Below are 18,040 nucleotides of genomic sequence, written 5' to 3' on the forward strand. Positions count from 1 at the left end.
TATATTAAATAATCATTTATTTAATGTATCACACCATTCATTGTTGTGTAAGTAATGAAAAGCTATTAATATAGCTTAAAATCAAAATCCTTATTATATTCATCTAGAAAACAGCCTGTATTATGATAACAATCAAATTGGCTGAAAAAAAACATTATTTTCCTTTTACATAATTTTTTTTTTTTGTCTTGCGGTGCAAACCAGGGAATATAGGAATACAGGTAATATCATTCAATTTTTAATTAGTTGAATAAACAACAGTTTTGAAATGGCTAAAGTTAAATTGAGTGCATTGGTTTCATTAAATATTTTACTGTCTTGTATTAAGTTTTTTTTTAATATCTCTTGATTACTACTTTGTTTAAAATATGTGTAACATGTAACCTGTTATTCATGTAAGCCACTTTACTCAAACTAAATGACTACAAACTAAAATTCTTTGCATTTATTCCACTGCTCATGACCAGATGCTCTGCGGTGAAGGGTGCATCTGAAAAATACGAATAAGGTGTAAATAATATATTAAATTAACCCTTAGAGTGACAGGCGAGAAATAAAAGTAACGCTAAAAAAATGCCGATGATTTTTCCCGAAGGTCGCGCTAAAAATGCCGTGCGCGATCTGGCGATTTTTAGGTTAAAATTTCGTAAAAATCGAATTTTCGATATTTCGACCAACAAAAATCGATGTATCGCATCTAGTAACTTTCGACTCAATGTTAATATATGGGTTAAAAGAATCCGAGTATCCATTCGGTTGTTGTGACAACTGTTCGATCATTACGAAACGTCCGGTCAGCCGGACGTTGGCACTTTTGGCTCGTTCTAAAAACGTCCGGTCAGCCGGACGTCGGCACTTTTGGCTCGTTTTAAAAACGTCCGGGGCCGGACGTTGGCACTCAAAGGGTTAATATACGCGTAATATGCTTTAGCAATTACTTTAGCAATACCAGTTGACGATTGAAATATTGAAAACTTAAATGATTATTAAGCAAAAGGACTTCTTCTTTATACCTTATCTATTAATCTATAAATATAGACCATTCTAAATTATGCCTGCAGATACCCAAGGCTGCAGTTTGCATGGGCCCGAGACAACCCCAACCCCCTTCCCACTTTGTGTCCCTTCCCAACCCTTCTCGTAAGGGAATTTTTCTCTTCCTTGAGCCCTTAAAAACTTAAACGTCTTGCACCAAACCGGACCTCTTTACTAAATCTGTCCTTTCTACCTTTTGTTTCTTACTCCAGAAGAAAGAAGCTAAAGCGACAATAAATCTCAAAGTAATGTTTGTGAAAATTAGGAACGCCAAGATAAATAAGTTAGCAAGTTATGAAAAAACCTTGATAAAAATGAGTATTTAAAAATAAAATGAAGTGTAGTTCTTATACATTTTATGAACAATATAATTGAATAAGGTCCATAACATAGATTCTGTTGAGTATGCAATATGTAATATGAATAATACTAACCTATGTTAAGCCACACGTCTGGCAGCCCTAGGTCTTGGTGAGCTGACCGCAATGCAGCTCTAAGAGCAAACATGACAGAGATGGCCAGACAAATGGGAGGCTCGCCTACAGCTGTGGACAAGTCAGTGTAGGAAATTTACATCAAGGGCGCAGCTCAACAAATTAACAAAGAATAACACAATTTACTCTGTAATTAAACAGTAAGTAGAAAATTGTTCTAAGCTCCAAGCAAGAACTAACACTGCTTGTAAATGTATATTAGGTTGGATTGAATATAAATTTAGCACACCTACTTTTTGATCTGAGAATTCCGAGTGGGTTGTCTCCGTTTTTCAAAATGTACACCCTTAAATCCACAGGAATGTCCTTTGCCCCAGGAATCTTATAAGTCTGAAAAATAGGTTACACATAGTTACTAAGAGAATTTCAAAAGGTTTTTACCACAAAACGGCCGTTCCTCCAACATTTCAGATAGTTCAGTTTTGTTACAAAAGCACCTTCAATGAAAACAAGGTAGATCTTATATAAGCTAGAGTTCAATAATTTTCCACTTATTATAAGTGCCCCATATGCATATTGTGACAGTTTGGTTTTCTGAAAGTATGAAAGTTGCTTCATCACTTAACACAACCTTCTAAATAAACTTTTAGTGTCTTCACACTGAGGGTGTGGATCAAGTTTGAGTATCGGATTGATAATTCTAGAATGTCAGGAAGGGGGGGGGGGGGACAACGGGACATACACTTTAAAAAATTCTCTTTATAATCATGAAAAACACATGGTGTCTTACTTTGTTTTTTTCATAAATTCAATATTTTAAAATTATGTAATTCTTTTTTAATCGCCCTGAATCAGCGAGCACATATTAATAATAATAATAGATAGGACACGGCGTTTAACCAAATGCACTGAAAGTGTGGCCAAATCCGCCATCTTGGTCCGTCATACAGCCTGAATCCAAGACCCGCGAGCTCAGTTCGCATTAAAAACCCCGCGACAAATACACGATCATAAACAACATTAATAGTTGACAAAAAATTCTGAAATTTTGCACACTTGTAGATATGATACTGAGGAAAACGATGGTGTTAATATAAAATTATTAGTTACTAGCTGTGTACCCGTTCTACGCACGGGGATCTTATAATATTCAGTTGAAACCTTCTTATATAAAGAACAGCAGTTGGTTTGCATATTTTAAGATATGCTGGCCAAACTATTATACATAGCTTCATTTTATGTTGTTTTTTGTTGTTCCGGATCGGTATGACAATCAATAAAAGGTTAAATTACCTCTGTGTCTGCCGGTCGATCCTATAACGGTAGGCTTACTTTTATTTTTACTATCTGATCTCGTTTGCATGGCTCAATCACGTCCTGGTTGAAGTTCGTTCGCTACGCTCACTCACCTGTATGTTGGAGCTCGTTCGCTGCGCTCACTTTCCTTCAGGTTAGCTCGTTCGCTACGCTCACTTGCCTTCAGGTTAGCTCGTTCGCTACGCTCACTCGCAGTTGGAGCTCGTTCGCTGCGCTCACTTTCCTTCAGGTTAGCTCGTTCGCTACGCTCACTTGCCTTCAGGTTAGCTCGTTCGCTACGCTCACTCGCCTCCAGGTTGCAAATTAGCTGTTGTCATAAATGTAAAAGAAATAATAGTGCTAGTGCTGCACCCTGTTGGTAATCCTTGTAACTTTAATGCTATTGAACATCACAGAACAGAACCAACTTGTTTAATTGAAACAGCTGTTAAGATTCAATAATTTCATTTCTCATAAGGTTAACATGGGCTTCCAGAAATTCCACGTCAAAAATCGACAAAAACTTGATTTTCAAGGGTTTACTGTTAAATATCTAACTGTCTCATATTCGATGAAATACGTCTAAAACCATCTCATATATGTATAGTATTTGGAAAATAAGTTTCAGGCGGGACAGTGCTATAGTTATTGAGGAGTAGTTGTAATAAAGTGCGTATTTTAGCGTTACCAAGAGAATGAGATAGACAGACAGACAGACAGACAGACAGACAGACAGAAATTGAGATAAGGTTTGATTCGGTTTCTCTGACCTATGAAATGTAAAAATAACCAAAAAGTTCATTATTCTAAGCAATGTACAGACAAAACTCTAATTTTATTTATATAGATGATAGTAATTAGGTTATAAATATGTTTAATACTTATGTAGTTTAATTTTTCAGATTCAGACATGAAAAAGTTGTATTGCGAGGAAATTTTTTTATTTTTTGGTCAGAGTAATTTCGTCAGCGGGAAAGTTGTGGATAAATAACCAAATTTAACTATCCGATTCACCAAAAATTTTTATCATGTTCGGTTTTCTAAAAAATCAGGTACAAAAGGGATCCATTGCCGCTGCTCCGCGCCACGCCCGCTGCGCCGCCGGGCCGTCGTCTATACATTTAGCGTGCAGTGTTTTAATGTTTTATACTGTTGTACTGTAATATTGTATATATTAAAGAAATTTTCAAAAATATTGTCTATGTAGAATTTTCAACCGTTTAGCACAACTTTTTAAGGACTAATTAGCTTTCAAGATAAACTAAAGATAATTCTGTAAGTTAAATTAAACTTCCCAAATATATTTGTAAAACTACACTCAATTTATTGTCCCAGAAAAATTACAGTTTTATTTGAGATGTTGCCTGATTTTATTTTTGTGAAGACTGTCGTTACTTATTTTACAGTAATAGCGAACTCAAAATAATATTGTTTCATATCCTGAGAAATATGTACTATTTGGAAACAAATTTACTCCTACACATTGTCCAAGTACTTTGTTCGTCAAGTCCCCAATTACATTGTTCTCTACACTAATATCATTAACTTTTATATCTACACTATTCTCATCATGCATTGCAGACGACTAGCGCGCTGCACACGCCGGGACTACTGTCGGGGAAATAAATATGTGCTTGAGTTTGAGCCTAAATATCTCTTGAGATTAATAATCCGATTTTGTTGAGACAAAAATTAAATAGAAACTGGTTTAAATACATTTTACGTGGTAACAATTAAAAAAATTTCCGTTTACCAGAAAAAAATTTATAGTTGAAAGATTCTAAAAAGTACCGGTTTTTAAGAAACTCTGCACTAACACTGAAGTTTAAAACTTAATTGTAAACAAACCAATAAGCCAATCTTTCTGAAATTTGTATGGCTTATTGGTGGATTTGTTGTTAACAGTTCAATGCATTTTAAAGTTTTTACTCAAGATAGTTTTTATGCTGATGTTTATTTTTAAAACGTATGCTAACATCATTAATAAGACGCTAAAAATTTCGTTCAAAATACCATTGTGTTTGTCGTGACACAAGAAATAACACCAATATGACAGATTTATAATGCGAACAAAGGTGTTTTTTTAAACAGATATATATTTGTAAGAAAACTTTCTCCCGCAACTGGCAGGCCGATTGGCTCAGTGGTTTGTTCACAATTAAATTTTAAACTTCAGTTTTAGTGCCGAGTTTCTTAAAACCCGGTACTTTTTAGGATCTTTCAACAATATAAATTTTTCTGGTAAACGGTTTTTTTATTGCTACCACGTAAAATGTATTTAAACCAGCTTATATTTAATTTTTGTTTCAGCAAAATTGGATTATTCATCTCTGAGATATTTAGGCTCAAACTCGAGCGCACATATTTATTCCCCCGACAGGTAGGCTAGCGCCGCCATCTTTGTCCGTTTCGCCGGCTAGTAAGACTGCCACGCTCCTGCGCTCCGAGTAGCGGTTCTATTTTGTTATGTGTTCGCTGCCCTGAATAATAAGTTTTAAATATATTGTTTAGTCTAAAAGTAGTTATTGCAATATTGAAGCTTTATCCTAGAGAAAAAGATAAAATATATCAATAAAAAAATGTGAAATTGACTTGTAATTTACCAAAGGTAAATATAACCATATGGTATCCTAGAGAGAACATCTACCTATCTACTATACAGGGTTAATAAAAAGTCTGGAGACCCCCTATCAATTTTTTAACGGCCCATACTAGAAAAACTAAACTCTGCACACCTTTATGGCATGTTATGAATTACTTTTTTCCACCGAATGAGTCTTTATTTTGAAGGTCTCGATAAAAGAAAACCAACAACGCAAACTAGGGGTCTCTATCTCAACCCTGTAAAAAATGGCAGTCAATTGAAATTCTCAGAAGTGAAATTTAACTTACAGCTTTCCAAGTCTGGAGACCCCCTGTATATTTTGTAACGGCTCACACTAGAAAAACTAAACTCTACACACCTTTATGGCATGTTATGAAGTACTTTTTGAGCCTAATTGCTACTTGGTTCGCAAACTCTGACTGGGACGGGTGGCGTCGTCCTGTAATCCAGCTACTAGGAGGTCACGAATAAATTGTGGATATTTATAGGGATGCACTGTGGGTGCGATGCTCCCTGGTGTGGATTAACGTCCGCACTAGTGAGTACTACGACTATCCGCAGTACTATCCTGATAATTAGACCAATTCGTAAATTACAAGGAAAAATGTGGTTCGGATTCCACTATAAACTGTAGGTCCCTTAGTTGCCATTAGCTGTATGGGCTATTAAACAGCTGTGTCTAAGAAACATGTCGGCCTTAGTCACTAACAAGACTACAAGATCGCGCCACTCATCCTACACTCATCCTTCACTCATATTTGGGTTAAAATACGCACATAGTGGCGTCCCCATCTTAACTAATTGATAATTGATTGAATTAATTGAAACCCAAAATGGGGGATTTTGGGGAAACTCAAAGATTTGAAATGTAAAGCTCCATCGAGTGACCCCTCATTTTGAAGGTCGTGATAAAAGAAAACAAACAACGCACAAACTAGAGGTCTCTATCTTAACACAGTAAAATATGGTAGTCAATTAACATGTAACGGAAGGAAAATAATTGTAAGTAAATTCTGATTGAAAGATTTCAATTGACTGCCGTATTTGACTGTATAATTACGCAGTTCATAAAGAGAAAATGATCCCAAAGTAAAATAAATAGGAAATATCAAGAGAAATAGGTTATCCAACCTATTTCGACAAAATGAAACCATACTTTCAAAACTTTAGGACAGGTATTAAGAGAAACTCCACTGAACAATGTGAGAAATGTTCTGATACGGGCATATATTGTGACTGACAGATAACACGTTAAAATACGTTAACAAACTTTCAATGGTGTTGCTGCTTTATATCCTATTCAAAGCAGATATTATGGCTGTCTAGTTGGTAACCCAGAGTTTGTGGGTAAAAAATGGAGCACATAAAATGGTTGATATCACCCCCACTTTTCAGGATACTCTTCAGAGAAAATTTGTTGGTTTAGGGGGAAGTCTCAAATCAAAAGAAATAAAATGACCCAACTTAAATACTTAACACAGGTTATCAGTAAGACAACAGTTTTCTTCAATTCTCAATACTGAAAAAACGTTGTTGCAGCATGTTAACTCGAATTGAAGCAGAGCGTTTAGCTTTCATCAGAAGTTATAAGTTAAAACTGGGAGCAGAAATAATGACTCGATGAACCTTGACGACCCAAATAGAGACATTTAAAATAAGTTTCTTACAAGTTTTCAAACAACTCTAAGATGTAATTAGAATTACTCAAATTTAAGCATAACGTTTTCCTCAACGTTATGTTATGTTTTATACTATGCGGCTCATTGAGCCGCACGGGTTCTCTAGTAAAATTAATTAGGTATTATTAGTTCAGATACCAGTAACAATGATGCTTGAGAACATTTTATGCAACTGTAGAACATACATTTTTCAAGCAAACTCCTCTGCGTTTGAATGCTTTCCCCATGATTGGTAGGATGTTTTACCTGTTAGTGACTGTACTTTAGGAACTACTTCACCCAACGTTTCCCAACCAACTCACCAGAGTTCTATTGGTCAACACTCGTCCAGTTACATGGTCGTACTTCACTTCTTCCGATGTACAGTAGCCTAGACCCATCATGAAAGCTCCTTCTATCTGGCCAATGTCTATGTATTGGTTCAAACTTTTTCCTGCATCCTCTAAAATATCAGCCCGCACACACTGAAACCAAGAGATTCTTCAACAGCACTTCAAGTATTTCACTAACTTTACACATTCAAGATGTGCAACTATAAATTATGGTTGAAAATCAGTAGTCCTATGAAGTAAAAGTACAGAAACCACGCCATTTTTAGCTGCAACATCTTCTATATGAGCCAGATTAACAATAAAACAAAATACAGTATTATTTAATATTTTGTTAAATATTTAATTTTGTTAATATTAATATTTTGTTAATTATCATGGTTATTGAACTATAATAATTTAGTGCCAAAACTTAAATTGATCATTGATTTTTTAAAGGAAATTATTTTAGACATTATCGGGGATTTAGGAAAGTTGTAGCAATGTCAGTGACCATACTGAATAACCACACACATCATCATATGATATGATCGATGTTCAAACTAGTGAGCCAAATAATTGAACCAACTCATCTTAATCAGGTGCACTAGTTTTGAAAATTGAGCATGTCAAGTGAAGGTTACTTCTGCACCTAAGAAAATTGAGAAAACACAATACACATGATTGAATGTGGAATCATTACAATAAACCCCATACCTAAACAATATAGAATTGAAAAACAAGACTTATTACTAAAACAATACTGTCATTACTAAATAAATATGCAAACAATTTTAAGCTATTATATAAGACAGTAAAAATATGTAATTAAAAAATAAAAATGTTATGAATGACTAAATTTGTTAATTTCAGAAGAGCTAATTATTTGGTAAAGCTTATATTTTATAGCAGTTGAAATTATTTTCCTAGGACATTATAAAGACTTAATAGTAAAGATTATGAATTAAAAATAATTATAGGTACACTTTGGTTTCTTAGCTAATAAAACACTACAAAATCGCCAAACCAAATCAACAATTGAAAACCCCTACACTAAATACTATTTCACAGTAGGTCCAACTGCAGCATGCAGAAGTTTACTATGCAAGAGTCATTTTGAGTCCTCAAAAAATCAATACCAGAACTAGACCGATTTAATAGACAAAACCTAAAATCAAGAGTCATGCATAGTTTCTTGGAGAAATTCTAAAAGGGTACAATTAAGACCATACTGTGGAACTGAAGATTTAAAATATTTTTTCCTGAATTCTTATCTTATCTTAGGCTACAGAGGTAATCATTTCTCTGTTGTGTGCCAGGAGGAGAATTAATAACAATTAAGAGAGTTAAAAAATATATTAATATGAATACTAGGCTACACATATTCATACCTTATGCTCTCCAGTTAGAATATCAAGTTCAACTTCCAAAACACAAGCACCGAATATTTGGTAACTCTTTAGGTCTGTTGTTGGTGAAAACCTATGGAATTAGAAAGTTTATATAAATATAAACATAACAAATTTTAAGAAATTATTAAGAACATTAGTGTGTTAGAAATGATTTTTATCCTACAAAAAAGTATTTTAAAGCTAAGACTAACTTTGTAAAATTTTCATTTTTTCATATTAAAACAGTTTACCTACTCATTTTAAAGAAATATTCAAGAACTTTTAATAACTCGATGTCAAAGTTTTGTTGTATTCATTTTACACTCATATTTAATTTATTTTTACCTGGAACATAATTATAAACCATGGTGTTGTCAGCTTATGGTATATATTTAGTGACTTAGTAATGGGACTACATTACACGTGGCTGCAAGCTGCACCAGTTTAGGTTTTTTCAGTTTAGGTATTTCCAGTTTGTACTCTTTAACATCCTTGTACAAACACCTTTGTTACTAATGGGAAAAAAGGATGTATTAATAAAATAAACACGTCTGCCTTAAAAAATAAGGTTACCAAAGACCAGGGCCGCGTTAAGGGTCAGTGGCGCCCTGGGCAAACCCAAAAGCAGCGCCCCTCTTATATATATATATAATATATATATATATATACTGTAACTATAAAGGTTTTGACCACAGCAGTGTAGGGAGGGGAGGAGGGAAGGGGGGTTGACTCATCAGTTTGCCGAAATTCACTGCAGGTAGGTTGGGGTGAGTGCAATGAACTTGACAAGTTGCTGCTATGCGAATGCCTCTTGCCCTGCACCAATCCTAATGCACTACGCAGTGATTGGATTACTGTTCAGTACAGTACAGTTCATTGCATTACACACGTATTGAACGAGATTCTACTAAGAGAGAGAGAGAGAGAACAACTTTATTACAAAATCATCAAGATTTGAAATGGCGTCAACAATTAAACAAATAGATTTCAGTACAATAACAAAGCAATTATTGTAACAGTTAAAAGTCATTCAAATCAAAGTCTTTCCAATTTAAAAATTCTTCAACGGTGTAAAAAGGCCGAGAAGATAACCAAGTTTTCAAATGGGGCTTCATTTTTTCAGCTTTGGAGTATGTTTTTTCCATGGTTCTACTATAGGCCTATGCATATATATATTTATACATTAGCGTGTTTTTTTTTTTACCAGTTTTGTTTCGGGAGGGAGTTTTCAATTCCGTATCAATGGAAATACTGGTTAAAAACCAGTCATTAAAACGTTCTTCACTCACGTTCTTTAAAACTGCTTCTTGAGTTTGTTTTCTTTGAGCCAACCGCTTGCGGCTCTCGGCTCCACTAGGTTTTTTATGCATTTTTCACTGTTTATAGGCCTACTTACTTGTATCAACACCTTCTCTATTTATTTATTACTGGTTCACTAACTGTAGTGTGAGTGTCAACACTGACTTTAGGTTGTGTTGTGACTGATTTGAAGACTGTGGAGCAGGCACAACACGAACACAACCTACTGACTACTGAGGGTGGAGTACTGTACTGGACTGGCGCCGCGCGGTAGTTGGTACCTAGTTGTGATTGTAACTTGTGGGGATGGGGTCGGGACTGGGATGGAGAGGAGGGGCACGTGAACCGTAGGCCTGTAGACTACAGCTGGCCTACATGCTATTCCCGTAATTTGCAGACGTCACCTAAAAAATCAGCTGATGTATTGCCATATAAGTATATATTTGTTTTGATTTGATTGTTATTATTTTTTTTATTTTTCTCAATGGTAAAATGGTGTTTGCAATCTGAGTGACGTCAGCATATGATGGGAATAGCACACCTATGTATTTTCCTTCCACCACGCAGGCCTCCCTGCCTCTGATAGTATAGTGAGTGCGCCCGGTTCACACTGCTGCCTGCCTTTCCCTGACTACACGAGGTATAATCTGAAGGTCGAGTATTTTCAATTTTGTTGTATTTATTTACTTTTGCAATAAGGGAAAATCACTTAACTACAAGTTGAAATCACCCATTTTATTTTTGAAATCCCGGCTGATAAAACCCTATTTTTCCTAGTGCGGGCGGTGGTTCAGGGCGCCCCTCGGGCGCCCCCCAACCACCGGCGCCCCTGGGCATATGCCCAGTCTGCCCGTTTATAAAAGTGGGCCTGCCAAAGACACAGAAAAATATACACTTAAAATATTAAATGATTATAAGTTAACAGCTATAAGACTGATTAAGTTTGGTGTTTGCCATATAAGTGATTGATTTATCATTATAGTCAATGAACCTCTTAACGTTTCATGTATAATAATTTTCAAAAAGGATCTGTCATAATGTTTCTAAAAGTTCACAAGAGATTTTGATAATGTTCCTCTAAAACAAATAAACAATCCAATCACCTGCATTTTTAAAGTTTTGAAATTTTGCTTGAAATATCCAAAGGTTGATTCATAAATTTGTTTCTTTTCTTTATTCACTTCATTCGGTTGATTTATGTTGATTTCATATCTAATTGTTGGATCGAGAACTATCCCTTTGTTAGTTTGTCTTTCAATGAACAAAATATCCACTCTTCTAGCGCTTCCCTAGGAATGACAGTGTACTTCTTCATGGACTTCCCCTACTATCTAAGCAATGTTGAATCAAGAACAATGGCAAAATATAGTTAACTAAATATAGTTTAAATTTAGTTAAAAATGTTTAATCCATGTCATGTACCAGTAATAAATCTGCACCAGTAATTCAATATTTTTGAAACTGGATGATTTACAGATGAGGTCAACCGTCTTTTATATTAGCAATCATATTTTTATATTCACACTTACATTTTGGAAACATTAAGATTGACGCCAGCTTCGTATGCTGATTTTATTGTATCTTGCCATGTTGGATTTGTTAGTTTAGCTCGAACCGGCTCCAATCTCTTCATGAGTTCAATACAGCACTGCTCTACCGCCTATATTAGAATGGTAATGGTAAAAATGTATTACTCTATTAAGAGCTATTTTAGTACCTTTATTAAGACCATTAACTATAAACAACAGAGGAGTATGGTACAGAGGAAACTCGCTTATGAGACGACCGTCCTTTTTCAGCTCTGGATTGCTGTGCCAAAAATACTTTTGACAATCAAGGAGGAGCTTGAGCGGCGAGCACTGTGCAGAAATTCCTATCGCATTTTACACAGGGTCATCTTCCTACACTGTGAGCGTTGTAGTACAAGGGGGTGGTATTAGACTTTGCCCTAGACACCAGTGACCAGCACTAGACACCACTTAGGTGTACCATTGAGTATTGAGTGTTTACTCTGTACTTTACTTCTCTGTGTATAAACCCTAATCTTGGTATAGTAATTATAAATAATCAAAGTATTAGCTAAATAAGTCACCATTGGTCAAGGTGTTTTAGTGAGGTTTAAATTTAGCCTCAAGGATTTGTATTTATATAAAAACTTCACAGAGATTTAAATTAAAAGATAAAATTGGAACACTTTAACAAGCTAGATGTAGCTTTGTTTCACTTTGAGGTACAGTGATCATTAATTCCTCAGATGAATCTTTTTTCAACGTTCCCATTTATAGTGTTTCGAGTGAGATACTTACATAGCAGACACTCTCTGTGGTGAAGCTGCCGCCGGTCACTTGGTTGTTGGGGCAGATCAGGGTGTTGGTTGGCTTCACTACAACACAGTCCAGAGGTATTCCCAACGCTGAAGCACAAACCTGGGCAGCCTGTGTGTGCAGATTACATGTCTTTCAAAGCACAAAATATATTTACAGTAGAACCCCGGTTAACTGAAATAAAGAGGGGAGAGCTGTTTCGGATAACCAATTTCTTGGTTAACCCATCATATGCTAAAAATAACCAATGTGTATTCTCACAGTGTGTAGAAAAAATGAATTTAAGACGATGACCATATAATCCTGTATTTTATTTAAGCTAAAACAATGTTACAATGGGTTAGAAAACACTCTAAACTAAAGAACTGAAGTTACTAAAGCTAAGTTACAGCCCTGTATATTATTTTATGGAACCATTTCGGTTAACCTGGGTTTTGGTTAACCCGAATTCAGTTCACAGGGGTTCTACTGTATGCATTTTTGCATGTTTTGTCATTGAAATTAAGTGTTTCGCCCATCATATGATTAAAGTACCAAGGTATAAGTGCAAAGTGTCACAATAATATGTAAAATAGAAAGCAGTGTCAATGGAACTTGTTCTGTTTACACTTCCTTGATGTGTGAATCAATTTGATAGGCTACAGTATTATTTATATGTAAAATAACAGTTTATTACAACTGCAGTATGTTTTTCATACGGAATATGTACATTATTTGTTTTGAAGCAATGTAGGTTTTATTTAAGTTAGATAGCAATATTCTTCGATTACCCTCTGCATTTTAATTTTACTCTACTCTATACTTTTTTGTTGAAAATCAAACCAATGACTTTGAAATCAAATTTAATGATACATCTGTATAAGCTAAAATATAAGTCTTGAGTTTTATTATACATTCTATTAAATCCATAATCGGTTGTTGATTACTGTTGGTGTTACCTTGGTGTCAATGCCTTGTCCTATCTCCACTCCTCCATGAGTGATTGCTACTGAACCATCATTCCTGTACACAGACACCATCGCATGGTAGTTACCCAGGGTTTCCATAGGGAACCTCATCGGCATCAACGTTATCCCCCTCTTCTTCCACAAATTGTTCTGAAACAAATACGTTTTACTTAATGTAGGCTACATTACAAACTTTAGTATGTTTTTTTTATAATGGGTATCTTGATATATTTGTGTATACCAAATAATATCAATGTTTTTCTTAAAAAAAAAAGAGGTTGGCGAGGGCGATCTCTTTTACCAAGCATTTGCCTGTCCACATGGGCCGCAGTGGCTTGTGCGTGCAACGTATGTGTTAAATAGTTTTGTTATAGTATAATATTTTAAGCTGAATGAATATTTAGTATGCAATGGAACAATGATTCAGTCTAATTTAATAATAATTTGGTCAGCTGGTTTATTGGTTTAAAAATAAATGTAAAGGAAAGAACATGAGTTTTATTAGCAAAATAATTTAAACTGTTAATTTTGAACATTGGTGCCGAAACTTTTGCGAATCAACTAAATGTCGACTACTGGAGCATTTACAAGGTCCAAAGTCAAGAAGTCTGCTATAAAATCTCAGGATTTTGATGGTAAAAATAATGAGGCAGTAAGTGATAAGAATATTCCTTTGTCGGTAAGATCTCATAAAACTAGCTCAAGTAGGAGTAGGAATGAAAGTGTTTTAGAGGTTATGGACGAATTGATTAAGATACAGGAAGAAGAAACGTCCCTTGTTGTATCATGTGCTAAAGCAAAGGCGGCGGCGGAGAAAGCAGAGGCAGAGGCAGCAGTAAAAATAGCAGCAGCTGATGAAAGACTTGCCCGAGTGGAGGAAGAAGCCAAGCAAAAGGAAATAGAAATGAAGAAGAAGCTACTTGAAGACAGACTGTCATCGCTTAGCAGGGGATCGTCAAGAGTCAGTAGCAGATCATCTAGGACTTCAATTTCTTCTCTTCCACGACCGTTGCCCACAAAGGAAGCTGTTGAAAAGTGGATGCAGACAAAGGATCAAGCTGAAGACATTAATAAAAATAACGTTTTGAAGCCTTGTACTAATGTTCCAGTAAATATTATGAAGAGTGTACAGCAGGAGGTATCCTTGCCGCATCACGAAGTACAGTCTAGTTTCCAGCCTCGAGAAGAAAACTGTGAAAATCCTCGAGAAGCAAGGACTGTAGCTTTCAGCGAAGGAAGGAGAATTCCTCGAGATGTTTCGTGTTTCCCTCGAGATTGTCAACCTGATAAAATGATATTTAGAGAGAAGATGCCGGCGAGAATATTGTCAGCTCTACCTAATTTCAGCGGAGATCTAGACCAATGGCCCGCTTCGATAGCTGAATACAGGCGATCTACTGAAATTAATGACTACACTGATTTGGAGAATCTTCAAAGACTTCAGAAGTGTATTACTGGAAAAGCTAAAGAAATGATATCAGCACTGTTGATATATCCTGAGAACGTACCAGAAATTGTTAATTTGTTGGAACGGCGTTTCGGAAGACCAGATATAATTATTAAAAATCTCATAGCAAGCGTGAAAGGTCGACCACCAACTAAGGACTACAAGCCTGACACTTTGGTTGCTTTTAGTGACATGGTAAGGAACTTAGTAGTTACGGTAAAATCCTTGAAGCAGGACCACTACTTGTTTAACCCACAACTTATGGAAGAGCTCACAGAAAAACTGTCCACCAACATGAAGCTCAACTGGGGAATGTTTGTCACTTCACCACAGTCTCAATTGAAACAACCAATTGGCCTCGACAGCTTTTCGACGTGGCTCTCTTCTGTGGCGGATGCAGCAATTATATGTGCTCCCAGTACATCTACTAGTGGAAACTTTAAAAACATGTCATCAAGAAATGAATCAAACTCCAAGAACTTTGTATTAGTACAACATGAAGGTGACAAGAAGTTTAAAAAACGTATATGTGTTTGCTGCAAAAAACAAGACCATACATTGACAGAATGCAATCAATTCCTAAAGTATGATGTAAATAAAAGATGGGAGACAGTCAAGAGTAACAGTCTGTGTTTCAATTGCTTGAAGACTAAACACCGAGCGATGACTTGTCGTAACAAACTTGCTTGTGGAGTTAATGGCTGCACCTATTTCCATAATAAACTGTTACACGTGACCTCAAAAGAAGAAGGTGCTAATAAAGAGACACCTAAATTGGAAATTCACAGTGAACATATGGGATTTCAAGAAGAACCTGTTGCAAGAGTGTTGTTGAGGGTTCTCTCAGTAACATTGGTAGGAAAAAATGGCAAGCAAATTGAAACATTTGCTTTAATTGATGACGGTTTAACTATTTCTGTCATCGAAAAGGGATTGGTTGAAGAACTCGAAATTGATGGACCTACTAAACCTGTATCTTTCTCCTGGACAGATGGATCTGTTTATACAGAAAAAGAATCTCAGACTGTAACACTGACAGTTATAGGAGATACAGGCGAACACTTGACTCTAAACAACGTGAAGACTTTGACAGCCTTGCAGTTACTAGGGGTGTGCGAAGCAGCAAAAAATTTTCGATTCGAAGCAACGATTCGATTCAAAAGATTTTCGATTCGATTCGATGCAACTCGATTCGAAGCAATACGGTATTTTTCTATTCATAATTGTCAATTGAGTGGATTAACAATAATTAAAATGTATCACATTTGTGTAATACAAATTTTTGTTGATGTGGTATTAGGCCTATTTCATACTTAACATATGAATTTTAGGTGAAAAAATATTTATTTTCAATCATATGTATTAGAATAACTGCTGGAAATACCAGTGAGCTGCTTTACTTGCCTATTTCATAATTTTTACTTGAATTGGCTCAACTGCAAGAAAGAAGAAAATATTTTTTTTATCAAGACATTCATTCTCATTTTAATAACTGTTTAAATAACTAAATAGGTGCCGGTAGCTAAATTACAACAAATTTGAATGGAACTTAATATAAAAAGACCATTAAAAAAGAAATTTACATATCACAAGTTTAGGGCCTGTGGACCGGCTTCAGGACTGCAAGCAAGAAGAAAATAAAAATAATATGTTTCCACCATGCAATATGTATCATTCATTCCCTGCCTCCTAACCTCCTTAGTATAATAACCTCACACTTACATTATTTGTTACATCATCATAAATAAAGAATTATTATTGGCATCAGTAGGCCTACAGCTTTACATAGGCATTATTTTTATAGGGCCTAAAATAGTAATAGGCTAGAAGCAACATGTCAAGTGGAGAACTCATTGAAGAAAAGATATTGTGTAAACTAATTTCCTATAAAACTCAAAAACAGTAAATAACATACAAACATTGTTTATGGTATAATTAATAAGGACTAAAAAATGCATATCATGTCATACAGTAGTATAGACCTACTGCAAGAGATTAAAATCCTAAAACAACTGATTTTGATAGCTAATGAATGAAAAGAATTAAAAATCCATAAAATAAAGCCAAACAATATCACAACTAATTAGGTACCCGAAAAGTAACTCTTAAATAATATATAGAAGATTAAAATAATATTAAATCAAGAGACAAGAAAGTTAAATGCTATCTTCTAGCCTAGTGCCCTTGGCAACACAGGTCAATGTTTTTAAACTACCCTCAATGTTTTTGGAACAGCAGGGCCTTTTTCTCTTAAGGAAGGGTAGTAGTATGTCAACAAAAACAATGAATCAGTCTCACCAGCCAGGCCCGGGCAACGGGCAACGATGTGTGAATTCAAGGTCATAGACCCTCCCCCTCCCCTCTTACACCACCCGGTTGCTACCCAGTTGCTTCAATTGCTGACAAAATGCAAGTGATGAAACAAGGAAGTAGAGACAAAGAAATATATTTCTTTATTCAAAAACACAAAACTGTTAGAGATTATTTTCAAAGAAATTAATTCAATGTAATTTGTGAGTTGTAAATATTGTATTGGATCTTAGAAATATATTTTTTTAACCCCATCTAACCAAGATACAGATCTGTTCACTATATCAGATATTTATTTTGTTTATAATTTATTATGTAAAATAATAAAATATATTTTTAATTAGGTATTGAATAAACAATAAATGATTATACTAGTATGTCTGGATAAATAGTCTTTCTATTCTTTTGACTGTTTTCTTTGCACTGTTAGTGTTGCGTCACGGCTTTTGTCTTGTTACTCTTATCAGTAGACGACTAGACCTGGCTCTGGCTAGTGGCAGTGCGGCAATTGCTCTGTTGTGTCTTTATTCTTAAAGGTCGTGAGCCAACTTAATTTTTAATTCTCATTTGAACATTTTAATTCCTCTGTAATAATAGATATAATAATATAAGAGTGTTTCTTTGGAAATAAATTATTCTTTTTTTTTTCTTTTGCCCCAACAAAAATTCGGGGACGGGGACCGGCAGACACCTAACAAAAATACCAAATGAATCAGTCTATAACATTAATCTTACTAGTTACTTATTTTTAAAATGATTTTGGAGTAACCTACCTTGTTTTGGCTAGGTTCACAGTAGTAAAATAGTTCACACACTGCTTACATCAAGACAAAAAACAAACCTCTAATCATTTGCAATGTCAAAACAAAAAAATATAAAACAATTAAAGCTATATTTAATGCAAAGAATGTATTAAATAAGAACGCCTTCGAAAAGGAGACGCAACAGCAACGCGCTCCTGTATT

General features: G+C 35.1%; 1 protein-coding gene across 1 annotated transcript in view; it reads right to left on the minus strand.

The window, feature by feature from the left end:
- Nucleotides 1-276: 276 nt before the first annotated feature.
- The window catches only part of LOC128986893 (uncharacterized), a 50,505-nt gene continuing 32,741 nt past the window's right edge, over nucleotides 277-18,040 (minus strand). The window contains exons 20-27 of the mRNA XM_054407499.1: nucleotides 13,310-13,468; nucleotides 12,354-12,482; nucleotides 11,577-11,707; nucleotides 8,749-8,839; nucleotides 7,352-7,513; nucleotides 1,763-1,859; nucleotides 1,470-1,580; nucleotides 277-490 (exon numbers count right to left, since the gene is read on the minus strand). Of these exons, the coding sequence (XP_054263474.1) occupies nucleotides 423-490; nucleotides 1,470-1,580; nucleotides 1,763-1,859; nucleotides 7,352-7,513; nucleotides 8,749-8,839; nucleotides 11,577-11,707; nucleotides 12,354-12,482; nucleotides 13,310-13,468 (948 nt within the window). The 3' untranslated portion in view covers nucleotides 277-422. The remainder of the gene's footprint in view (nucleotides 491-1,469; nucleotides 1,581-1,762; nucleotides 1,860-7,351; nucleotides 7,514-8,748; nucleotides 8,840-11,576; nucleotides 11,708-12,353; nucleotides 12,483-13,309; nucleotides 13,469-18,040) is intronic.

Source organism: Macrosteles quadrilineatus, unplaced genomic scaffold (assembly GCF_028750875.1).
Source record: "Macrosteles quadrilineatus isolate MER2022 unplaced genomic scaffold, UCM_ALF_1.0 Scaffold_1__1_contigs__length_201487025, whole genome shotgun sequence".
Lineage (NCBI taxonomy): Eukaryota > Metazoa > Arthropoda > Insecta > Hemiptera > Cicadellidae > Macrosteles > Macrosteles quadrilineatus.